We start from the raw sequence: 26,283 nt of genomic DNA, 5'->3' as shown, positions 1-26,283 counted from the left end.
CTTAGCAATGTCTCTTAGCAAATTGTATCAAAGCCACCCACTTTTTGTAGCCATCAGCCAGATCCTGACATGTGTTTGGTTGGCTATTTGCCACTCTTGTTGGCAGAACTAACACAAGTCATTAAAATTTTTGGTTTATGCTTTACAAATTCCAATTATAGGCCTCTTCAGATTCACTGCAAGAGTGACAACTACTGGAAATTCTTCCTACGCCACAGCATCACCAACCACGACAACGCCTTAAAGATACCTGGATATGACAACATTAAACTTACCCTTGGAATAAATTATGTATTTTAGAGTAGAACTGAAAAATAAATCTGATGCTGAAACACATAATTATGTCAAAACATTAACAATCTGACCCCAACTCTCACTCTCAGATAAAATATATGGTTAGGCAATTCAGGAACAACCAAATGGAAACTGCCAGAGCATCAGGGTTACTGTCTTCAATGAAGCAAGTCTCACAGTGGCTTGGACTGAAAAAGTGACAACAAAAACGAAGCACTAGCTCCAAATAGCTCAAGTGAAATTTGCAGCTGCCCACATGGACAGCCAAAGGTACTCCAGAGAGAAGTTATATGTTCAGGTGTCAAGATTCACCTAAATCTTGATATCAAAATGCTTTACTTCATTATCTTTCCTGTCCCAAAATTAAAAGATTCAAATTAATAATTAAAATAAAAAAAACAATAATAATAATAATAATAATAATAATTCTGATTCTGAAAAGCCTCAAATCACATCCATGCCAGTGATGATTGTATGTAAACTTCAACTGAGGTAATGTGGTCAGGGGAGGACACAGCTTTTGTATTGGCCAAAACGGTTTTCACAAACTAAACTGTCTTGAACTATCTACATTTCTATTAAACACATTAGCAGAAAGCTGGACTAATGGCCTTTTTTGGCACATCTTAACCAAGCTAAAATGGATGTGCTCCACTATTAATTACCTATAATCAATTAGAGAATTGGAGAACTAGGAGCTGAAATCTTTTGTTTGTGTATGAAAAGACATGCCATAGCAACACATAGTGAGCTAAAACTAATTTGTATTTTTAGCCATTAAAGTCATCAAACCTTTTCTTCAAATATTCACCAAGTAATGCTCCTCGTTTGCCCTTTTTAAATTCAAATTGGTCGATTAAACAGGATAAAGGGCATGCACTGCGACTTCTGCCCTGCCTGTTCACGACTGTATTGTTCGGCGTTCCATCTGTGCTTCAGTGGTGCTATTTTTGGCTCATGAATAATATATGTTTAACACTTACACTCGTAGCGCAAATTCTCAAACTTGGGGCTGTTATCATTCTGGTCCAGTATCTGGATGGCAAGCTGACAGATGCCAATGAGCGGCTCCTCGGCCCAATCAGTGGCCGTTACTGTAATTGAATACTCTCTCTGCCGCTCCCTGTCGAAGCGCCGGGCTGTCACAATCACTCCTGTAAAGTCAGAAGCATAATCAAGGCCCTTCATCAACCCTCTGGCAAATATACACACGATTGCTTATAAATTCACTCATCCATTCAGTGGTTTTCCAATTCTCTCACTTGAGTCCGTCCATCCATCAATCCATAAATCGAGACAAGTAAACAATTATTAATTTATTCTGAGCAATTCGAGCCCCCCTTTGAAGAGCCGCATATCTCCGTGATTAAGATGAAGAAGGGATAACCAAAGCTTGAAAGAAAATGATTGATGGAATAACATAATGACTCCACATATTAACATTTCAAGCAGTCTTGTTCAACCAGTTTCTTACGCTGAGGAGAAACTATAACCTCGTCAGACCTCAGCTCAGCTCAGCTACAGGTTTCGTCACTAATATTCTTACAAACCGGACATCTCATTTTAAACCTGTAAATAATTTAACATCTTATCTAAGGACTCCCTGCTCTACGCATAAGTCTTCTCTCACATTATATTTTGTTTTACAATGATCATTACGGACGTCAGGTACCATTTAACTTCAGATCTGTCTATCTACAGGGTACTCTGTGTTTCATGTATAATTGAGACCAATTCTGCCCTGCAACAATCCACAGCTCCCTACCTGTGTCTGGGTGGATTCTGAAGGCAGGCATGGCACTGTCTCTGTGCATTAAGCCATATTTCACTTTTCCATTTGCTCCCTCATCTGCATCCACTGCATGCACTTGCAACACAAAAGTCCCCGCTGGCTGGTTCTCCAGCACTGAAGCCTGCTCACGGTACTGCTGGCACTGAGATAAAGAGCAGGGAGGGAGAGGGGAAGAGACAAAGCAGACACAAATAATACAAGGAAGAATTGGTACATATACTGTCAGAAGGTGTTGCATTAATGAGAATACGGGGATCACAAAAAAGTCACTTCAAACAGTTTACAGGTCAGGAGGACGGGTACAGTAGCTCAGATTAATTGCAGAACCAGAAGCACGCAACTGTGTAAAAGAAATCACTTGAACTGATTTATTTTGAGGAACCAACAGTGAACAGCTTTGGTCTTTGGCTACAGTTTCAATCTATCCCCCCTAATGAACATATGCCCTAAATTAAGAATGTCCCTCTGGAGTCTCCTTGCATTGCATCTATATATATGCAAGATACGTGTTTTGATAGAGTGACCATGAAAGACAAAAACAAATTGAAAACAAGAGTTCAAGAGGGACAGAGAGATGAGCTGGATCAAAGGATGCGAGCAGGGGCAGAACCGTAGCCGCTCACATTGACACCTAAGGCCTAACTTGATATTTACAAAAGTTGCGTTGTTCTCATATGGCCAAAAACACCTCAGGAGAGCAGGCTCCACGTGAATGCGTCATCTACGAAGTTCGAGTCATTCCTAATTAGGGAGGAAGTTCATTAGACAGGTGTAGTGTATTGTGATGATATTGCACTTTTATTCAAAAATTAATTGAAATCCCAACAGACTGCCTAAAGATAGAGTAGGTTGTGCAAGCTAATCGAAACCCATGGGAAAACAGAGAGAGGGAGAAGCCTGGGAAATGAGAATTCCAAGAAAATGAGAGCTAGAGAGGGGAAGGAGAGGAGCACTGAAGTTCACAGAAACAATCAGACGTAGGAGAAAATGGATGACACTAACAAGGTCTAAGCCAGTTGCCAAAAAAAAAAAAAAATGACATTTTATATTTCTGCAGTTTCCAGATAAGTCTCCAAAGATTCCAGCAACATAGAAGCAGATTATGAAGACATAAACAGCCTGAAGAGGTGGTAGATGGTGGAGTTGCAAAAGCCAGGCTTTTTTTTTTGATACTCTCCACCACAATCCGGAAGATTCCAAGGCATTCCTAGATCTGAAGAAAGATACTGTCCTTCAGTTAGCTGTGAATCTCCTCCTAGCGGGACGTGGCTGGTAAACCTCCAAACGAGGCGTCCAAAGGACAATCTGATCACATGACCAAACCACCTCTACCGGAGTTCTTCTTTGAGATCTCACCGTAAGACTGAGACCAGGCACCGTACATAACAAACTCAGTTAGTTGCTTTCACTGGTCTGTCATTTTTCCAGCCTTGATATCTTATTAGCAGAGGTGAAGGTCGGAACATAAATGTACCAGTAAAATGAATGTTTTTTTTTTTTTTGTCTTAGGCCCTCTGTACCACAACAGACCTGAGCAACGCAGCCTTTAAACTAGATGACGCCCCAATTTATCTATCCCTACACCATTCCATCCTGCCAAGGATAAACAAGGAATCACAATCCTAAAACTTGCCCACTCGAGGAACAGATTGGCTCACGAGCTGGAGGAAGCAGTCCACCTTTTTCATGCCTGAGCACCATGACCTCAGAGGTAAACGAGGTGGCTCCCATCCAGACCATTTACATTCAGATTCTTATCCCCTCCGGTGCCCACTGAAATTCACGGCCCTAAAATGCCAACAGAAACACATAATGCAAAATCTGCAACAATGTAACCATGAGGTTCCTGGAGCAGACGCTCTCCACTTTATGACTATGTATGTAGCACCTTTGACAAATAATGATTTCACGTACTTGTCCATACTCTATCCACAGCCTTCTTTTAGAAAAGTGTATGTTGTTTCAATAAGTAATACAGTATATACTTGCAGTCGGTTACTTAGAGTTATTTTGGGTTGATCAGGCATCCTCGTCTGCCAAATTGCTTTACGCAAACAAAGTGCACCAGAAATGCATGCTCACACAGTAGAAATAATTTGCACTATGAAACATTTAGAAAACCCCAAAGGATTAAATTAAATTATACACTAGGTGGGGGAATTTCTTAAATTATTTAAATGGTAAATGTAATGAATGCATGCAGCGGTTTTCTAGTTATACAAACACCTCAAAATGCTTTACACTCTTGCCACATTTGGCCAGTCGCACTCACATTATGATGTGCCGAAGTGATTTACCCAGGGACACTGCAAAACACGATGGGTGGAAGCTGAAATTGAACTTTTGGGTAGCAAGACAACTAGTCTTAACATTGAGCCACAATCTTCACCATAATTTATTATATTACCCAATTGAAAGGGATACAGACTGGTGTGGGGAATGGAAAATGGGTACAAAATGGTTTGCTTCCTGGTATGAAATACAAGTAGATTAGGACAAAACCGTAACACATGGATAGAAATGAACAAACGGCTGAATCAATCTGGTGCCATAAGGAGAAGAAATTTGCAGAAAATACAACCTTGGCAAATTGTACCTGCTTCCCATTAAATATTATCTACTTGATATGGTGGAAGAGAAACCGGTCTCTTATTGCTCAACTATAAATCAGCTGTTTCCAAAGAAGTTCTGAGAGACAAGGCCAAAAAAGGCAAAACATTTGGAAGATTTGCTTTCATTGAATTCAATCATTTCTCTTAGTATTATTTTTTAGCAGCCTATTTTATTGGAAGGTACCAATGAAACTATGTTATCCTTCTTTTTTGAATAGATTTGATCTTGCTTCCAAATGGTTGGCTTGTAGTGTACATAATACAGCCTCACAATAGCAATAATGTTGACAAGAGCAACACAACATTAAATCCCTGACATTGTTCTGGTAGATTAAAGAGGACATCACTTTGATCCAGTGCTGCCACATGGTTGAGCACAGCGTAATATTTCAGTGTAATTTCTAAAATAAATTACCAGCAACATTGGAGCAACTAAAACATTGCCAAACACAGCTACCCTGTTTTGCAAAGATTCTCACCTGCTCAAATATCGGCTTGTTGTTGTTAACGTCATCAACTCCAACAACGACCCGGGCAGTGGAGGTGAGAGAGTGCGGCCCGCCTGATGCGTTGTCGTCTGTGGCTGTTACGTTCAGGACGTACTCCAAGCCTTGAAGCTTTGGCAGGGGAGTGGAGCGCAGACGGATCAATCCTGCAGAGAGCTCAGACCCATTAATATACACATCATAAAATAGGCTGCGTCCTAATAAAGTATGTGCATTCTTTCCATTAGTCATTAAGCAGGACGTTATTGCCACACTGGCCTTGCTTAGTGAGGGAGCAGCTATCGTTAAAACGCAGCAGACAATTCCTTCTGCAGCTATTTTTCTACACAGTTTGAAGAGGGAAATAGAGAGGGGTGGGGGAAGCACCTCTACAGAAGTCCACAGGTAAAAAAAAAAAAAAAAATCTGATATGCAGCATACATCCAAAAACTAATTTCACAGTTGTGGTTTTGGTACATTTCTGATACAATAATTGCTCTGAAGATGCACCGGCAGCTCAAGAATTTGAGTGGAAACAAGGAAGAAGTGAGGAGAGTCTGGTTCCAAGTCAACCTAGCTCAGCAGAAGCCTATTAGCCGTTCCTCTTGGCTCCTTTGTCTGCTTTCATGTAACAGTCAAGATAAAAGGTCGGATAAAAGGATGGTGCATCTGAGTCAACATCTTTCTTGTCAAAAGTAATGCAAAAACATCAGAGGTTGCAGGACGAGCAAGCTGCCTGTGATGTGGAGGAGAGTCATTGAAGTGAGAGCATGGGGAGTTTTCTTTTTTTTCCATTCTCTTGTTGGATTTTTATTCATCTCTTTTTAAGGCACTTGATTAAAGACAATACAGCTTGCCGATACACACATTTGCAAGTGCCTCAATGTTCTTCCTCCCACTTAACTTATAATTCCAGCTGCATGCAGATCAGAGTGGGAAATAATGTATTAATGGCAACACCTGACACTGACATTATTACGGCAGTACATTAAAATAGGTGAATTATAAGATGTACACAGTAATTTCCCGCCTTAAATGTCAATCTTGTTTGTCATTGCAGCACTAGCTTCTCCAGCTATTAAATTAAGCATTTTTTTTTTAGCGTTTTCATGAGTTTGACGTTTAAAACAGAGAGGAGAAACATAAGGAAGTTGGGAAGAAAAGATGCATTTGATAATTTTAGAAATTGATACACTATAATATTAAGATATGTAGATAAGAGACTTATTTTCATTATGAGAACATGGAGAGAGGACGGAAAGTAATATAAAGAGATGACACAAAAGAAAGAGAAGCCGGCAGAGCACAGCCTGGAGATTGTGAGCTATGATAGAGCAGTTGTTGTGAAATTGAATTGAAAGGGTTGGGTGACAAATGTCACAGAGATTTCCACTGGTTTCGGATCAAAGGGTAAATAAAAAAGATAAACTGTGCAGTCACCAATGCTAGAAAGCAGAGAAACACAGGAACAGTTTTTTTTTCTCTACACCAGTCAAAAGGGGGAAAAAGAAAAAACACAACAGAAGTGTGGAAATTGCCAAAATAGTGTTATAGAATGTATTCATAATCCTAATAACATAGGGAGTGTCACTTAAAAAGCACTCGAGAAGAATTTATAGTTAATAAATTAGAAGTCTCACTTTCATTCTGCTTTGACTTTGAAACCAGAGGGCATTTAACACACCTCTGCAGGAGTAGCAGCATGTTAGGAAAAAAATGCATTTGAGTTGACAGAAAACCTGTCAATTAGTTTGAGAGGTGAAAATATAATGTCAGGCTGGAAATTAAGAAATATCACCTTTCTGGCTGTCAATGACAAAGTTGCCCTCTTCATTGCCTGCGGTTATGGAGTAGGTTATACTGTCACCATCTGGGTCTTTGGCCAGGACTGTGGCAACAAGAGTGTTGGGACCGGCGTCCTCGGAAACAAATGTTCGATATCTGCAAGGATTCAAAAAGAACTGGGTTATAGCGAGAACCAGAACAAATGAAGCATTTAGTGGAATTGATATAATCAAGTCCTACACCATTATGGCATAATATTACAATTCCAATGTTGGATTGGACCAGGCATAAGTGAGCCTTGGCTGCCTGCTATAGTGCTGTTGAGTCATCGCTGTTCCTTCTTAGATCTCATCTGATAAATACTGCTCACTGCACAGCAGCCACATTCATGAGAGCCACAGTTTTTACGAAGTCCTGACCCATTCATATTCGATCTCTGTCTAACTCGCTCAAATCCCTCGCTTGCGTTTGGACTTTTTCCTAGTCCTAACGCATTAGCTTTGGGTACACCATGTTCGCTTGCTTTTTTCATGTCCACTAACAAATGTCATAAAGAGATGCTGCACACAAAGTTGACTATCGAACTGCGGCTTAAAGTGTCCTGGTGCCAACACAGAAGTCCAACAACAAAACACCACTCAGGGTCAGATCGGCTAGGGAGGGGGTGGAGCAAGCTCGAAATGAATCTTAATGTCTAATTGTGTACATATGGTAAAATTCACGGTAAAATTCTTGTTTCTTCTGACATCATTCTCTAAGAGTGTTTCAACTGCACATTTCAATGAGAAAAAACCCCCAAAACGTTTCATCTAACACATGCTCACCATTCGGCTTGTTGGTAACCTTTCTGACCAAAGAGTCTGTGACAGCACAATCCAGAAACTCCAAATTGCTTTTGTCTTACAAAGACTAAAGCAAAATCTCAAACGCTTACATTCTGGCAGATGTGCTTATTTCATTCCTTTTCTGTACTTCTGACACAATCATGTCTCATAGGTGTATAGTCAATTCTCAACTTGACTTGATTTGCACTCACACATCCACGGTAAGAAGTTTTATATACTGCAGACAGGTGCCTTTTCAATTCGAGTGCAATTGATTCAATAGGCCAGATCTAGATAGCAGGCAAGTTTAAAAAGCATCTTAAGGACCTCTGATTGAAGTGGGATGTGCAAGAGCTCAGCTTTGAGGGTTCTTATCTAAAAGTAATAGAGTCGATTTTTTTAATGTAGAAACAAAACGGTTCAATAGCAATAAAAATTTTTAATCTTGAAATTGTGAATTACATCGTCATGAAATTGTACTTACCACGTTGCAGATTTTAGCCAAATAAATTTTAATATTAGAATAAGATCATCTGAAAAAAGATTTTAAAAAATCTTTTGTCATGATGAAGGATCTTATCCCAACCGACCTATAGGAAACACGATGGCTTACTTAAGGCACCCTTGGTTAAAAAAGCTGCCATCAAGCATCTGTAACAGCTGGCTGAGTCTTTGACGCTGCTGTGAAATAATTTTAGCATATTTTTGACATACTGGAAAGCTTTCAGGAATGAAAAATTGATGGAGGGACCTCCTCCTTCAGGATTTTCAGGTAGAGAGTGAAATTCATTCTGAGGAAACAACGCAACCACAGACCATCACAGTTCATGTTTGACTGTCCTTATAATTCTGTTTTTCTGAAAAGTACTGCTGGATTTTAGCCTATTGTAAAAGAAGCCAGACCTCACAAAAACAGCCTTTTGTTCAAACTTTGGGGAAGCCTTGGAGAACATTGACACATTTTTGGTCAATTTGAAGTTGGTCTTTGTTTCCATTTTGCTCAGCAGTGGTTTTCACTTTGGAACTCTCTCACTTTACTTCTTACAGTTGAATCCCAGACATCGACTACAACCGAGACTCGCAGAGCATAAAATAAAATTATAATTTAAATTTTTTATTTTTTTTTCTGGCTGATTTTTGTCTAGCTTAATGCCAATAATTGAAGAAATCCCTAAAGGTACAAAAACTGGAACTGTAAAGACATAATGAGAGAAAATTGACCAACACAAAACAAAACGTGGCCCGTAAATCCGCACGCAATTCATGAGCAGACGACGTAACACAGAAGGACAGACGACATGAATTAATGCACTAACCAAAGCATCAGCAGGCTGATTAGACGTATGGTTGTGGCTTTTACTTGTCACAATGATTTAACCTGTCCTCTTAGCCGGCCACAGCTGAGACAAATGATAATGTCTGCTGGGATGTTGAAGTCATTGAACAAATGCCGCTTCTTCAAGCCCGGCCCACTGTGGGCCATTTGATCCAGTGCCTTTTAAAATGTCAGCAGTGATTTGCCATCTCTGTTGTGCTGGGCAGCAAAGATGGCCGGTGAGACACAGGAGACTGATATACCGCTGTGGCACAAAGAACTGTGGGGTGGAGATGAACCCTGTGACTGGGAGGGAAGCTGAGCTGTAGTGAAACAGGAAAAAAAGAGGTGAGGTAAGGAGCAGGTGACAAAGGCGAAGGCTGAAACTGAAATGACAGTAAAAGTGATATGTGGGGGTGAGAAGGGGAAAAAGAGAGAGGATAAAAGAGTATGGCTGATAAAGAAAAGCAGAATATAAGAGGGGGCGGCGTTCTCGCTGAGTTTCAGCTGACTCGTCAGCAGAACTCATCCACTGTGAGATTTGGTGCCATTTCTGCTGCTAAAGCGTGTAAGTATATGTGCATGGGGTGGGGTGATGGCGTCTGTGGTGAGGGGAGGTGGCGGGGGGCGGGGGGGAGGGTGATTGATGGTTTACAGGAGAATGCTGATAGGCGATTCATCTCCGCCAGCCACAGCAATCTCCGTGGCAGCATGAGTGACCTGTAATCCGTCACCCGGCTCAAAGGCCACCTCTTCTCAGCTTCTCCCGGAGAAGACACATTCACTCCCTCCACGTTACTTCCTAAAGCGTCTCAGTCAACTGTGAAGTTGCGCTCGTCTCAGAAAGAGCATGCCTTCCTGTCTGTCTGCTGGCCGAGACATCTGCCTGTTTGCATTTCTTTGGCCCGCGTGCCTGTCCTTCCATTACATCAATCTGTTCTAGCCTTTCTACCACTTATTCAAATGCAAACTGACAGGACATGCCAAGAAACATAAGTCTGTCTGCTCATGTTCCCTTTACAAATGTCACAATTAGTTTGAGCTGAAGAATAATTTCATGAATAAAATACTGTACATCTCTCCGGCCCTTACATGTGCTGTTTTTGGACAGGATTTTCATGTCTTCCCTCGCAGCATATATCTACATCTCACTAAGCCACGCAATGACAAAGCACCCAACACACAGTATCTGGAATAATGCCTGCATTTCTATCAGTCTGCAGCTTGTCTGGCAGGAGTATTTGTCTGAATGCCGGCAGGCTGCTCTCTATATCTGCATATCTGACAGGCTGTCTTCTGTCTGTTTTCCGCTTTTGGTATTCTCCACAGGCTCGCCTGCATCCATGTTTCCGCGTGATTTTCCTCCGAGCTCTATGTTCGCCTGCCCAACTCTCCACCTCTCTGCCCACCTGTTTGTTTAGCTGCGTGTCCGCCCACCCACTGAGACGGACGCCCCAACAAGACAACAAGAGCATGCAGTGGAGGTCTGCAACAGTAGTCTAAAGAGGTCACTGAAAAAAAAAAAAAAATAAATAAATAAAATGACTGGCAGGTCAAGAAGCTCACTCATCCAGAGAAAACAAATGCAGCAGAGTCACAGTGACAGTTGCAGCCCACCCACTCTTTCAGCTGTGCCAAAAAGGCCGGTTGTGACAGTGTGAATTGGATCCATATGTCAGATTACTGCATACCTTTAGAGAAGGTGCAAAAAAATAAAAAATAACCCGTAGGGGTACGTGCAATTGCTTCAATTCGCCACGATATTTGTCTGGGATTGTGAGAGAAATGAGCAACAGAACGTTTTGATGCCAGATGGCAGAGATTAAAACAGCCAACAAACATATTGAGTTTGTCTTAGCGGTCGTGGTTTTTGCTTGACGCAAGTGAGCCACGGTTTACGACAAGACTGCCAGCGTCTAACATCACTGCAATGAATCGCCCGAAGGGAGGCAGGTCTGAGATACGTGATGTAACGTCCCATCCATCTGTGATGCAACTAGTCTGCTGACTTTGACATAATGAGATGTGATCAGCTGGTGGATCAGGGGTAAGACCTGGTGCATTATTTAACCTTTTCATTTTGGTGACTAGCATTGATCTTTGGAGCTGAAATCAGTCCATGATTGAGACTCGAGCAATAGAAATGCTCAACCACAACAAGATTTTACAAGCAAATGGAAACACACAGAATATTTTATGGAAACAGTAAAAATAAATTAACAATGTCTCTGACTTTGCTGGATGCTTTTTCGTCCCGACGTATACACAAGCTGCACAGGCGCATTGCAATAAACTAGAATATCACCAATAAACTAATTTGTTTTGTAATTTAAGTTAATTTGTTGAAATCATATAGATTCACTACACACAGAATATTTCAAGCATTTATTTCTGTTCAAGCAAATGAAGTCCTACAAATAGGCTTGGTAGAAAATGTACACAAAACTACACAGTATCAAAATAAAACAAAGCATACCATCATGTGGACAACTGCTGACCTGACATTTGTCCAGTAGACACGAGGAAGGTAAACCTCAAAAGGTCATTGCTTAAGAAGCTGGCTGTTCACATAGTACCGTATCCAAGCACAGCAGAAAGTGAGAAATGAGTGAAAAAAAAGAAGTGGTAGGAAAAAAGGGCACAAGTAATGGGGCCACAGACCACTGCCTCCATACTATGCCACATAGATGCAGTAATTCATGTAAAAGTCACTGAGCTCATATGCTGTGCGATATATGCTTTCATTGTTATTTTTTAATGCATCTTGTAAAATTTCTTACTTTCTTATAAAAACATTTTCATAAGCTGTGAGCCATTATCATATTGATTTGCAGAAATAAGTGCTTGAAGTACACCACTTTGTGTGTAACGACTTTGAACTGAATTACAAAATGCATTCACTTGTTGATGATATTCTGATTTACTGAGCTCCACCTGTATTATAAAACAGTGCTTCATAGTCAGTGTAAGAAAAACCTTGTTTTGTGAGAGGTTGTTTGGTAGAGGTATTGCTGTGTGAAATGTTTTCACACAAAAACTATACATATAGTATAAATACTGTATATATTACAAGTTAAAATGCAATTGCGGCTCTTTAATGAGTAGAACCAAGACAAAAGCAAAGTAGTTTTTTGATACATTTCTAATAAAAACAACTTTCTTTTGTACCAATTACACAAAGAATTAACAGAAAAGTTTTATTTATTTATTTATTTATTTATTTATTTATTTTTTTACAAAAGTTCATTACTACTAATTTATGCCGCCAGATATTGGTTGTGTATTGGAAGCCTCCAAAAACAGAAAAAAATACATTCAGCTGCCCCATTAACTCCAAAACAAAATGAGAGCAGGGTTGTACTAGACAACCTAAAGGTTATTCTGTTTTTATCTCTACCTGTGTTCATATTTTACACCATTACAACAAATGTCACACTGCTGTAAACAGGCAGGCCTTGTTAAGCTCGTGGTAACAAAATATTTTCATTATGAGCTATGGATTTCCTGAAAATAAAAACAGTTCAAGACAAATGTCTAGTGATTTTCTTTCAGAGTTAGGTAGAGCGTTGCTCTGAAAATGATGTTTGAGAATCAGCATGTTCCCTCGTCTCTGTTTTGTCAACAAACACGTTAATAGATTCAGACTAAACTTTTTTGGCACTTACTAGAGGACAAGGAACTGGCAGTTTCAGCAGTCCCATTGCAATTTCTTTAGAAATTGTCTAATCAAGTTCTAAGCGCCTCTTGCATTCGTAAGCAGTGACTCTGCAACATGCAGTAAAAGGCACCATCAATGCAAGTCAAAGAGGTTCGAGAAAGCAATGAGAGAAAAACATCTCGGTTGGCTAAATCGAGACTCCTAGAAAAAGATTACACGCTAGTCAAATAAGTTCATAAAGGTGTTATTTATTATGTTTATCAAAAAATAGAAAATTAAGATAAAAATGGAGAATAGGTACATAAAGTCCAATTTAGCCAACTTCTTCTCCTATATTTCCATATTAAATTGTGCAATTTAATATGCACAATTTAATCAAATTATTCTCCAATTTCATATGGCAAGCTAGAGCCTAGTAGTAATAAACATCATCCTTCACCCTTAATTACATCCCTGATGAAGACACCCTTTCAGCATATTAAGTAAGAATGGAATGACACGTTAAGAGTGTTTTAATGTAAGCCTCAGTGCCACAAAAATGTATAAATTCTGTCTGCTGAACTATTTCTATGTAGATTTAGGTAAATGATTTGAATCATACCGATAAAAGTCCAAATGATGGCCCATTTCTAGTTTTCCTTCAGCTGATTTGTTTATTTAAAACACTCCAATAGTGCCAAAGTTTCTTACGGCACGCCCCCAAACAGTTCCTCTTTCAAACAGAAACGGGCTCAGAGCTGCACAGTTCATCCACCATACGCAGCACTACTCATCAGATTATTTTCCTCATATTTCTCGTTTATCTGATATCAAACCCACTTTGAGTGTTTGTCGCTAAAAGTCTGTATCTTAGTTGCATTATTGTAAAGAAAACATCTGAAGTTAAAACTCCCACATGCTTCATATGAAGCTGAACAGTCAAAGCGCAGTCACGTGATTGTGAACACTTTTCACACAACGGTGCAGAACACCTGTGGGACACCCGTTTTGATTTTTTGTACGTCACGCTCCCTCCTGCAGGGGTTTCCCCCTCCCTTCCTGCATCCTCTGTTTTGCTTTTACGAAACAGTCGTAGAGAGAGTGCCACACTTTTCTGCAGACAGCGTCCTCAGTGGACAACAACATTGCCTTGTAAAGGATGTTTTTATTGTAATGTTTGGTGTGGACCCCAGGAAAAATAGTCTCTACTACGGAAGAAACTAAAGGGGATCCTTAAATAAGCAATAAACAATTTCCACCCAGAAGTTTTTAGCTGTTTGATAGTCTTATTATTACTGTAGTTATTTAGTGAAGAGTCGTATAAATGTACACAATTCCTCACCGTGTCTGATAAACATTCCTCAAAAATATTCATGTCTCCTGCAGATACAAAATGCAGATAGTGAAAGAGAACTATTTGAAGCTAAATATCAACACCGCTCTCCGCAAAAAAAAAAAAAAACAGTGCGACAAATGTCTAACTAATCACAAATAAACTTTGTACAGATCCATGTGTCTCAACCAACCAGTTTTGTTTAATTGGATAATGGATACCTGGCAATCCGAAGTTGCCACTCTTTGCTGCAGTCCTAAATCTGACGTTTAGATTCTTTATACCTCACCCATCATCTTATTTTTCTTGCTGTGCATTGTGAAAATGTAAATTTGGATCTTGGGAAGTAGACAGTGGCTATAAAATGTACCACTGTGTCTAATTTTATTTCAGAGAAACTAGTTCATCTACAGGTTTTCTTTTAATATTTATTTTTAATAAGCCTTAATAGGTGCCATTACTTGTGGGACCACTGGTTTCATGAAAATATAAACACTTAGTTTATATGGGAGAGATTATACTACAACAATAAAGGATGGATTCATTTGACATTTTTACCATGTGTAGCAACAAGCAGGGAGTGTTTTGTACAGATATGCTTTATCTGAGGAACCGCACAGGTCCTTAAGGTCCACAGAACAGATTATCAAAGAATACTACCACTTTAAGTGGCAAACAGTAGGTAAACATCACTTATTGAGTCAAAGATGATGAAAAGGCATAATAGGAGCACAATGCATCAAAGGATACACATTTGTCAGCCCCAAGAAAAGAAAAAGATCAGATTAGATTTTGCCAACAAAACATCTTAAGAAGCCAAAAAAGTTCTGCAGCAGCTGTCTTTGGAGACATCAAACTTAGGTCAACATGTACCAGATTAACAATTGGGAACAAAGTAGGCGGAAGGCTCGGAGCAGCTCATGAATAGAAGCTTAACATGTAAAACAAGCGGAGGCAGTGTGATGGCATGAGCATGCGTGGTTTCCAGTGGCACGGTGTCATTTTTGTTTATTGTTAGTGTGACAGAAAGGAGAAGAAAGGAGAATTCAGCAGGAATTCTTAAGTGCAGCTAAGAAATCGACGATTTTAAGTCCCCATAAAGAATATTATTTAAATGACAGAAATATAATTTATGCATTATCAGCGCAAATACTTAAAAAAAAATATACTTGAAAATATCTATAACACATTTATTGGCAAACTTGGAAAAGCTCTAAACTATCATTTGTTTTTTCTAGCGTGGGATACTTTTCTACCATAAAAATTCTTTAACTTGAGTGCATCTATTAAGTGGGGGGAATAAAATCATTAATATATTTAAAGGTAGCACAATTTTTCATACCACTGCTGGCAAAATATCTTTTTTGTGTCAAACTCACCTGCAGTATTTGTAGCTGAAAAGTTTAATCTTAATTTCATTAAACCAAAGCATATAGCTCCAGTTAAATTCACAGCAGAGAATTGCAAAATATAGTGACATTTGTGACAGTAGGAGAAGAAAAAGGCTTTCTCCTGGTACATGCCTCCCAAACAACCCATTCATATTTAATAATTGTTATGGAGACTTAGTGACTCCTAGATGCCGGTCTTTGATGCGATTCTTAAATCATTGAGCTTTGGATTTTTGATTTTTTTTTGCCTCCCTTTCCATCCTGCTAACTGTGCTTTTTACACATCTTTACCGGCTGTGCCAACACATTTTGATGGAACTGTGTATCCATATACTTTGTGTAAAAGAACACAAATAAGGTTACAAACTTCAACTTTCCCATAAACATGCCCAAAAGAATAAGATGGTGTTCTTTAAATGCAAATGAATACAGAAACTCACACAGGCTGAGAGAATTCAGGAGCCTCGTCGTTGACATTAGCCATCCTCACGCGGACCGTGGCGGTGCCAGAATGAGGCTCATCCCCGCTGTCCACTGCCATCACCACAAACTCGTACAAATGGTTAGGCCTCTCGTAGTCAAGCCGCCTCGCAGGGAAAACAGTCCCATGGGGTGAAATGCTGAAATCCGGGCTCAGGGTGTAATAGGTGAGCTCTGCATTTAATCCTGAGTCACAGTCTGTGGCTAAAACTGTCAAAATGGAGCACATGACATCAGGATCATCAGTTAGCAGTTAATGAAAGAAAAAAAAAAAAACGATGGCATGGCATGTGCAGATGAATATTTTCACATCTTTGTAGGTCATTATCCCTTTATGGCCTTGCATAACATGCAATAAATCATAAGTTCAGACAGCTACAATTATTAGAACACAAAATGCTCCCTGCTAGACTGATTACCATCATTTGCCAAAATTGGCTTAAAGACATGGAAAAGAAATAATTAAATGAACAGCACTTATGTGTGTATGCCTGGCTGGAAATGATTATATTCTAAGGTAATTACACAGAAAAACTATAGCTTTGCCTCTGATGTGTGATGAGATTTTTTTCCAGAGAGCGCAGCCGCAACCACTGTGAATTTCACTTAAACTCTCCGTTTAACACACACATCCCTGCCAGCTCCTAACACTTGGATCCATCAATTTACTTTGATGTGTTTTTATTTGCTGCATGTCAAGCATCACGTGCAGCCTGCATGTGTTAATGTCTCGCTCTTGTTTCGTCTTAGCACCTTGTAAAACAAATCACATCTGGTAATTCATGATACTCTTTTAATTTGGCTCGTATAATTTCACCGACTCATTAAATGTTGAAGAGACTGAAATTCTGAATTTCCTTTACACTTCTCTAATAAAAGCTCTTCTGTGAGTTTAATCTACTTTGTCGTCAACTTCAGTGGGCCTTTGCCCCGTGGGGACACACTGATAGTGAAAAGCTGATTTTCTTTCTCTCAGAGAGTTAAGAAGGAAAAAAATCTTTGATATTTTATTGGTTAGCAGAGCAGTCCTCCAGATTAAAAAAACTCCCTCTACTTCTGTGTCTGTTCACAATTCTGCCCACTCCTTCTAGCTGGGATTGAGTTTATTTAAAGATCAACCCTACAAGCTTCTTTTCTCTCCTTCAAATTGATTCTTTCACTTTCATTTTTTTCTACTAACCTATTAATCATTTTCTCTTATAGCTGGATCGCCATTTCCCACTATTTCTACGTGGTATCCATTTATACTCTATATTTTATTGTTTTCTGAATAAAGTTTTTGATTTATAGTCCATTTCCCCTAACAACTATTCTGTGTTTTTCCTTTTTTCTGCACTTAAATGTTTTAGATGATCAAACTTAATAATCAAAAATAATCGGAGTGAATTCAAAATGAAGTTAGCCAATTAATAATTGATTTGTTGAGGTAATCTAATAAATGATCCTCCTTGAGGCTTTGAACACAATGGCCTGAAGCCATTAGAAAAACCTTACTTCATACGTTCAAGGTCATCAGCAATGTTGTCTCTCTATATCTTATTGATCTCCTTCAAGCTAATATATCCAGCAGTAAGTGCTCCTATTCCATAGCATTCATTCACTAACCAGTTCAGTAATCCAATTCTAATTACTATTGCATTTATAAAACAAAACCCCATAGGGAAAAAAAAAAAACAAAACCAAAAAAAAAAAAAGTTGGAGAGAAAATGTCGAACAGTTACAAAATATAACTAATGATATAGTTCAAACAAGATATTTAAATGCACTTTACGGAGAGTTGTGAGTGTGACGAGTTTTAATTTCAATTTCTGCGTTTCAATTTTGAAGTCTGCATACGACCAAGATCACTGTGCCTTTCAACATTTGGGAGAGCCTGGATGATGTCATGACCGTGCAAAGTTTCGATAGGCCAGTTCACGGTATTTGAGTTAACTGGAAACATACCTGCGAAAGCATTTCAAGGCAAAACCTCAAACACTTTGCTTCACTGAGCAACTTGTCTGAGATGATTGAAAAATTAAAAACAAAAATATCAGCCAAGACAGCATAAAAAGAGTTGTTGACCTTCACGAGTCTGGCTCGATTTTCTGATGACTTATGGTGTCACATTCATCTTTTCAAACATTTACAGGCGATAAGTTTTGGTGCAAATAGTCAACAGCAAAACAAAAGTAGCAAACCTTGTGAAGATGCTGGCTAAAAAGGTCACTCAGAGAAGACGTCACTATTCCAGAGGAAATTTGAAAAGCAAGACTGTGCTTTGCAAAAGATCTTACATTTTGGAGAAATGTCTGATGAAACTCTACAAATGTTAATTGTGCTCATAATCCAAGCGGACCAAAAAGAGGAGTTTTTACCTGATTTATTGTTAGACAGAAGGAAAAATGTAGCATTTTTCTATAATACATGAAAATATCTAGTTTGATTTTTAAACAGCGACATGAACTTTACTAGGCAAAACTTAATAATAATAATGTTATATTTATTGATACTATATTGTTTGCAGCTTTGTCTGTGTGTTTTCCGTATCTGCTTTTTTTATGTATATATTTATTTTTTTTCTCCCTCAGGCCGCATCTGAATGATGTAAAGCACAGCATCTTCTTACACTTAACTCTCATGAGTGCAATCAAAAGTGCAATTTTCTTCGGGAAGTGGAGTGCCTGTGAAAAAGTGTCAAAATACGTCAAACATTAAAAAACACAAACATCTGTATTTAGATAATACAGAACATTTCTGCACCATTTTAAGCCTGAGAGTTTTCTTAATTAGCTTCAGTTTGTACAAGATATAAACAGTAATAGTGGATATCCGTCCAGAGTGGAGACACATAATTTAAATCAGACGTTATTCTTATAAAAAATTGAGAACGTATTACATCATCGGTTAGGGAGACCAGAATAAATCCAAACAAATTCATAACATCTTGACAGACTTTCATGGACTTTAGCAGCTGATGTTCTGAGGCAAAAATGGAGCCTTTATGTATCAATACGCTAAAACAGAGAGGCTCGCAGAAGCTGGAACTTTTGATTGAATTTAAAATCCATCCAGAGTTTTCTCCTGTGAAATGGAGAAGGGGAACAATCTAAAAGTCCCCATACTCCATTTATAAAGGAAGCAGATGAATGGGAAATCTGAGGTCAAAAGAGTCTCACCCTGCAGTAGGGATGTTGCTGTGGTTACAGTCTCAGGGACTCCATCTACACTGTAGATGGACTGGAGGAACTCGGGGACACAATCGTTCTCATCCGTTATCAACACCTGAACCTGATTAGTGCCGGAGAGGCAGAAGAGAGGCAGAGAGGCAGAGAGAGAAAGGGAGGGAGAGGAGAAATCACTGTGAAAGAACACAAAATTAACCACTCTTTATTAGCTCTCAAATCCGGAAGACAACCATATCAAATGCTCTGTAGAAAGTTGACCCCAAAACTTAATCTTAATTGCATTTTCTAGTTCCACTAGTTGCCAGTTCAACTCATCCTTTATCTTCCACTTCATGATTTTCCCCGAGTCAAAAATAGAAATGTTTTCAGCATGTGAGTGCTGCAGTGTGTGTGTTTTCAGCAAAAAGCCCTTAACTGTCCTCCATCCTACAAGCTCCCTGTCACCACAGTGTGTAAAGTGTGAAGTGACAGCTGAGTAATAGTCCTGAAATAGCTGGGAAAGGTTTTTTCCCGGTCTCCAGCTCCTATTCCAAAACATGGAGCTGTACAGAAAGGATTTTTTTCCCCTGCTAAATATGTGGTGTAAAGGTAGCCTGTGACATAATAACTGGGTAACTAAATCTGAAAATAAATAATTTAGGTAAACCTGAAAGGATTGATAGTTTAACTAAAAATGATTAGCTGTAGTTCAAATTCTGAAGTTTCAAATCTAAAAGACTTTTCCTACATTTCAACTTTTAACACTTTTCACAGAAGCACTTTCCAAAACACAGAAACAAAAGGTTCTTAAAAAAAAAACAGAACAAAATCCCTGAGCCCCATGGTTCACTTGTTAACATTTCAAAACCACTCAGCCGTCCCATTTCTGCAGAAAGCGACAAATTCTGTTGCTCTTCCTTTGAGGCTATGGCCAAGTATGGTGTCAATAGGTCAGCACTGAGTTTTAATCACTATTTCTTTTTTTTTTTTTTTTTTTTTTAAGCCTTGGCTACAGTAGCTCTGCATGAAAACACTGCACCACTGAACAAAAAAAACCCAACAAAACAAAAGAACACAATGAGGCTTGATAAAACCACAGCAAAGAAAACACACAAAAAATAACATTCTAACAATGCATTACAACAATCTATAAACAAAGCAAACTATGACAGTGACTTTCACACTGAAATAAGTAGAAATCATGAATGAAATTCTACAAAGTCAAATGTCAAGAGTTGAAACAAAACAGAAGTCTCTCAATTTGGGGAAACAATGCACATGGATTTGTGTTGGAATGAAGCAGAAAGGATGGATGTGAACAGAGTTAAACACAAAATAAAAAGTAAGAAATGACGGTTTACAAAGTTGAACATCTGGCATTAATTAACGGTAGAGAGAATTGTCTCTACTGTCATAAAAATCCCAATCATTTATGTATATTTTTTGTGAGAGACATTCCAGCACTACATTCAAATTAATGATCAACACCATACACATTTCATTAAATATCAGTAGCTTTAAAGTGCACTGAAATAACACACTAGAGACATTAACAAAGTTGCTGTAATGCTCTGACTAACTACCTTCGAAAACAAATCCAGTCTTTTAAAAACTCAAATGCCCTCCTAATGAAGACATTTTCATTTTGACCAGTTTGCTTAAGTACTAGGTTAATGTTATGGGGTGATTTTTCTGTCATAATTTCAGAGCACATATTTAGCACAACTTAAAAAGCTTTGAGAACTTGTACTTGTGCTTACATTTTCAGTTTGAAAGAAGACTTCATGTCTTTCTTCTCAAAACTTGTAATGCTTATACTCAAAACTTCTGCTCTCTTTCAAACATTCACTGTGCTTGCTTTCTCAAACCTTTCTCCTTGGGCTCAAAAAAACCCTTTCTCCTCGGGCTCAAAACTTGTCTCTGCTCGGATCAAAATCTCCGTTTGCAAGCCTCTTTGCTCTCTTGCGAATCATTTTCTGCTTGCGCTTGGAACAATGTAGCATTGTCGCCTGGTAACATCTCAGCCAATAGAATGCAAGTGTTATACTGGGTGTGTTTGTTTCCTTCTACTGGGTGTGACAGCCATATGTGACAGTTCACATATCACCTGTCTCATGCTATACTATCACACCATGTGACAGTTTTAACAAATATGTAAAAAAAAACAAAAAACAAAACAAAACAAAAAAAACATACTCATAAAAGATACTGCACTTGAAGCAGGACTTGCTTTGATTCAAATAAGGGTGATTGTGCTTTGATTAAAAAAAAGGAAAGAAATGCCACTTATTCAGAATGATTTATTAATATATTTTGCATAACTGGAGCACAATGTTTCCAAAATAGGAGGACGGCCCCATTAAAATGAACATGACCTATACACTAATTTTAGCATCTGGCATAAGTTCAGTAAATTGCAACAATTAACACAACAAAATATGAGCTTTGCTTCGCTTTGTTGTCTTTCAAAGCTATATTTTTTTAAGATCTAGTTTTATGCAACAGAGCCACACCAATGAAAAGTTGCAAGAGCAAAAGCAGTTCTTTCAGTTTGTTTAACCAGAATAATGGATTTTTCTTTGTTCTCTCTCACACACACACACACGCACACACACGCACACACACACACACGCACACACACACACACACACACTCACACGCACACACACACACAAAAAATCAATTTGTATCTCTGTTTTGAGTTTAGTTGACCAGAGCATGTGAACTGTCATGACTGATGATCGCTAACTCACTGTTTCATGTTCTAATTAAACTAACCTCTGTTGCAGCACTCAGGCTGCCAGGCTCCTCGCTGGCTCGCACCATCAGAAGGTAGCGTCTCTGGTCACTTTCATAATCCAGCGTCCTGGTCAGGCTGATCTCTCCGGTGTCCTGCTGAATGCTGAAAAGGCTGCTGGGATTGATAAGCAGGCTGTAGCTGATTTGTTCCTTCTGGAAGGAAATGGCTAACACCACAAGGAAGCTGTGGAACAAAGAGAAGGTGATTAAAAGAAATTGAAAAAAGCAGCCTTTGCTACTTGATATCACTTGCGCCCATGTAGAATTAGAATCGAAATCCTCTTTTCCTGCATCAGCAGTGTGCTATAATGAAATCAATTACTTTATGCTCCATTGCCTGCGTGCTACAAACACGGTCAATCAGTTCTTGTCAGTTGTGTGTAATAATGTCACACTATTATGCAGACACCAGTGTTTGCTTTGTGGGGAGAGTTTGTATTCCCCTAATAGTGTGCGATGATGATTGTCAATGCTTGCTCAAGTGCATAGTGTGACCAAATGAATGCCTATTAGCACAAATCTTGAACAGTATGTGAGAAAATTCACCTGCTGCACACGAGTATGCCTGTGTGCATGCTATTGTGAACTTGTTTTTTCATTTATTCAGTTGTTCAAATATGAGTGCATACTCAGTCTTTCTTTCCCTTTTTAGTCCATTTAGTCACTTACAGTAGCTTACAACTTCTTAAAAGTTTGAAAAGTTTCAGAAGTTGAAACTTTTCAAACTTTTGAACAATGTCAGTTGATTTTATTTGGATTTGGATAAATCCAAATAGATGAAAAAAAAAGTCCTGTGCAGTTGTCATAAGTCACACAGAGGAAGCAGATGGAAGGAAGTCCTGCTATGACCAGATGAAACCAAGACTCAGCTTTGGGAGCATACTAGTGATGAACACAGCACTCACAGGGTAAAACATGGTGGTCGCTGCATCCTTTTCTTCAACAGGAATGAAGAAGCTATTCAGATTTAATGGGAAAACGGATGGAGCTGAATACAGATCAATCTGTGAAGAAAACTTGTTAGAGGTGGCAAAAGGCTTGGGACTGGGCCGGACGTTTATCTACCAGCAACACAACAACCTACATGTATTCAGTCCCAATACAGAGCAAATGTTTAGACCCAAAGCTGTCAAATTGTAATACAAATGATGCTGCTGGAATTTGAGCTGTCTGTAGTCAAATGAAGAAATGTTGGTATCAATTATTTGCGAGCTTGATATGAAAATAAAATTGTGATAAATATAACCACGCACAAATAAAAAGGTGTTAGTGAAGCGCATTTGCCTCATCAGAAACTTCTCACAAGAAAAGTTCAGAAGAAATAAATCAGAGAACCCGCAGTACAAACTTACGCATACAACAGCAAACAAGTAACAACCCAATTTCTAATTTGAAAAACAGTGGGATTTGCTAATTAACATGCTCAGTCACCAATGTAACAATTAGGAAATAACTATGTATTTCTCTGACTTTTGTGCTTTCAAAAACTGTGAAAGTCAATGAGTAAATGATTGTGTGAAAAACGTGATCAAGCAAAGAGTCAATAAGCAATTTTTGGCTGCAGCCATTACTATGCAAGGCAGCTGTATAGTGTTTAGGAATGAGTCGCTTTGAGGTCAAAAGCCATTCATGCAGAAGTCTCTTTGCAGTCACATTTAATTATTAGTGTACAAATGACCATCCAAAAATGAACTTGCAGAAAATATTTCAATTGAGCATAAAGAGCAGCTGTGTGAACGTACTATTATTTCCCAGACAGCACATGTAGTCTTGTCTCTCTTTCAGTGCATTTTTTTATGCATATGTTCAAATGCAAACTACAGTTTCTATGTGTTTTTACTGCACATCCTGCTTGGTTTGCTTGTTTGTAATATTTCACAAGTCAAATGTTTTTAGAGAAACTTCCCCCAGGTAGCCATTTTTCCCCCTTTAAACTCAATAAAATCTAGGTTTGACTCCTCCAACAATTTTCACTTTAAGAATAATCTTAATTAGAAATGTTCTCTGTTAAACTGTGTTCTCCTGGGTCATGCAATTATTCTTATTGTGGCAACAACTGGTTTAAAGGTGCCGGAGTGTGACTAAATATGCTGCTAAATCTGTGGGGAAAAAGCAGTCTAATTAAAAGGCAAGACCTCAGAAAGATATCTAATTACTCTAATATATTTTGTAAAGGCTAAATATTTTTAGCACGACGTTAAAAACAATGCAATAAAATCATTTGTTAAGATTCTCTCTGTCAAAGAGCGGAAATGAATCCCTGCTTTTGTACGAGAAGAATAGCACATGTGCAGAACTCACGGCTGTCCTTCCGGAGTGTTCTCTGGTATGGAAATGGCGTAGCTGGTGTTGGTAAACTGTGGCGCTCTGGCCCCTGCTACTACAGATAACATGGCAGGTGCGCTGCGGCTTCCCAGACCATCAAGGGCCACCACACTTAAGAGGTACTCTCTCTCCCTCTGTAGTACGAGCCCCGTGGTCACCACCTGGCCTGTCTTCTTGTCCACGGCAAAGCAGCCATCACCACCTGTAGGGAAATTTCAATTAAGATTTTTGTTGTTTCTGAATCCAAAACAGATTTATTTATTTATTTTTTTTTTTTTTGTGAATATTAAATAAAAAAGCCACAAGTTACCAGGTTTTCCATTCTGAGTACATATTGAAGTCAGATAATAAATTAGATCACTACAGTAAGTGTGGTGTCTAAGCTTCTTGTTGAAATAACTCAGCATACTTAAAATAAGACCAAACTAATTTACAAGTAACTTTTCAGCAAGATATAGGAGTTTGTTTTAAGTCAATAATTCTTGAATATTGCTTAAAAAAAAAAAAAGTACGAGCTCGGCTAGCAGATTTTTTCACTTATACCACAGAAAAATTGCATTGTTGAAAGCTAGTAAATATGAGATGAACTACCAGTTATTTAATGTCAAAGACCTCTAACTAGTAATTCAAATGGATTCAGAGACAGTTAAAGCCTCAAGGCTCAATCGCTTGAAGGTCCCATAAGCGAATGCTGACAGTAATGTTGACCTGTGAAGAGTTAAAATAAAGCAAAGCAGCCAAAATATTTCAAACCAAACATTCCAGAACTTTCCTATATATGGTGTATAATGTCTCATTGTAGCCAATGATGACACAACACAATCAACTTATTTAGATAGTCCATAAAACATTTGTCTTGGTACAGAAATTCTGCAGAAAATGCATTTGAGGGAGATTATTTACTGAAGGACCATGTTTGTTGCCTGAATACATGTTTGCTATATAAATGCAATCATAAGTATATGCTGACACCAGCAGTTTGTGACTTGGGGAGATCCGCGTTTTGAACTGCTTGTGAACTGCCTGTGTAAAGAAAAGTAAATTCAGTCAAGATTATCCCATGATGGTGTTGTGTTAGATACAGCTGCTTCATATAACATTTATATATAAATTAGAAGATAGCTTACTGAAGAAAATATCAGATACACTTGAAAACCTTGTGAAAAATAACTTTCAGGAATACAGGTCAGATATTTGTTGATGGAGAGTCGGAACCCCTCCCCCCGCCCCACAGAGGATCATTACCAAATGCATTTACTCTAATAGGTGTGAACATACAAGAGATGAAATCAAAACGAGACCTTGCTAAAAATGTAATTCTTGATGTCAGTAAATCCTGTATGAAGATCAAAATAATTCTGTGCAAATCATCTGCAGCGGAGCTGCCATGCCCTCTGTGGTTCTCATCCCACCTGGTATTGGACACATTGATTTTTTTTTTTCCTCTAATGCCTCACAAATTAAAAAATAAAAAAAAAGACTGGCAACAATACGGAGTGAATTGGATATAGTAATTCTTAAAAACAGCTTTTCACTGATGGGTGCTGAAAGCATTCCTCAAAAGGAACAAATCACGTTTGGTTGGAAGCCAATTTCAGATAAATGTATACTTGAGTACTTAGAGCAACACGAGAGTATGGGAATGACCTCGAATGAGTTACAAAGTCAGTCAGAAAAAGATAAAGTGATAAAAATCTGTAAAGAAATAGTTGTTCTTGACCAAATAACTAGAGGGACAATCTTGACAAATTCATTACTCTATTATGACACCACTTACTGCTCTACTACATTTCACTAAGGTGCAGCATTCAGTGATATTGGTCTTTGACAGTTTGTCTTTACACAATTTCTCTACATTGTCCAGAGAATTGGTCCACTCTTTTTTGTAGCTTCTTCCTCAGGTTTTCCATAGGATTTTGGGGGGTGCTGAGATTGCTATGGAATAAATTTTTGTCTGGTGAACTATTCAGGCGCTCATTTTGCCTTATGTCTCGGATAATTGAGTTGAAATACCCAATCCATTTTCATTTTAATGACTCTACCTCATTTAAATTTCAAATCCCCT

General features: G+C 38.5%; 1 protein-coding gene across 1 annotated transcript in view; it reads right to left on the bottom strand.

Moving 5' to 3' along the window:
* Positions 1–26,283, bottom strand: part of LOC106918857 (neural-cadherin-like) — a 98,528-nt gene that overhangs the window by 21,909 nt on the left and 50,336 nt on the right. Inside the window, exons 3-10 of the mRNA XM_088006383.1 lie at positions 24,195–24,420; positions 21,873–22,077; positions 19,107–19,218; positions 15,909–16,158; positions 6,982–7,124; positions 5,178–5,350; positions 2,060–2,228; positions 1,278–1,448 (exon numbers count right to left, since the gene is read on the bottom strand). Coding sequence (XP_087862509.1) covers positions 1,278–1,448; positions 2,060–2,228; positions 5,178–5,350; positions 6,982–7,124; positions 15,909–16,158; positions 19,107–19,218; positions 21,873–22,077; positions 24,195–24,420 — 1,449 coding nt within the window. The remainder of the gene's footprint in view (positions 1–1,277; positions 1,449–2,059; positions 2,229–5,177; positions 5,351–6,981; positions 7,125–15,908; positions 16,159–19,106; positions 19,219–21,872; positions 22,078–24,194; positions 24,421–26,283) is intronic.

This window comes from Poecilia mexicana, unplaced genomic scaffold, assembly GCF_051168715.1.
Source record: "Poecilia mexicana isolate PSO_F unplaced genomic scaffold, ASM5116871v1 scaffold_6, whole genome shotgun sequence".
Lineage (NCBI taxonomy): Eukaryota > Metazoa > Chordata > Actinopteri > Cyprinodontiformes > Poeciliidae > Poecilia > Poecilia mexicana.
The sequence above is the reverse complement of the archived record's forward strand: the minus strand, read 5'-3'. Positions and strand labels throughout refer to the sequence as shown.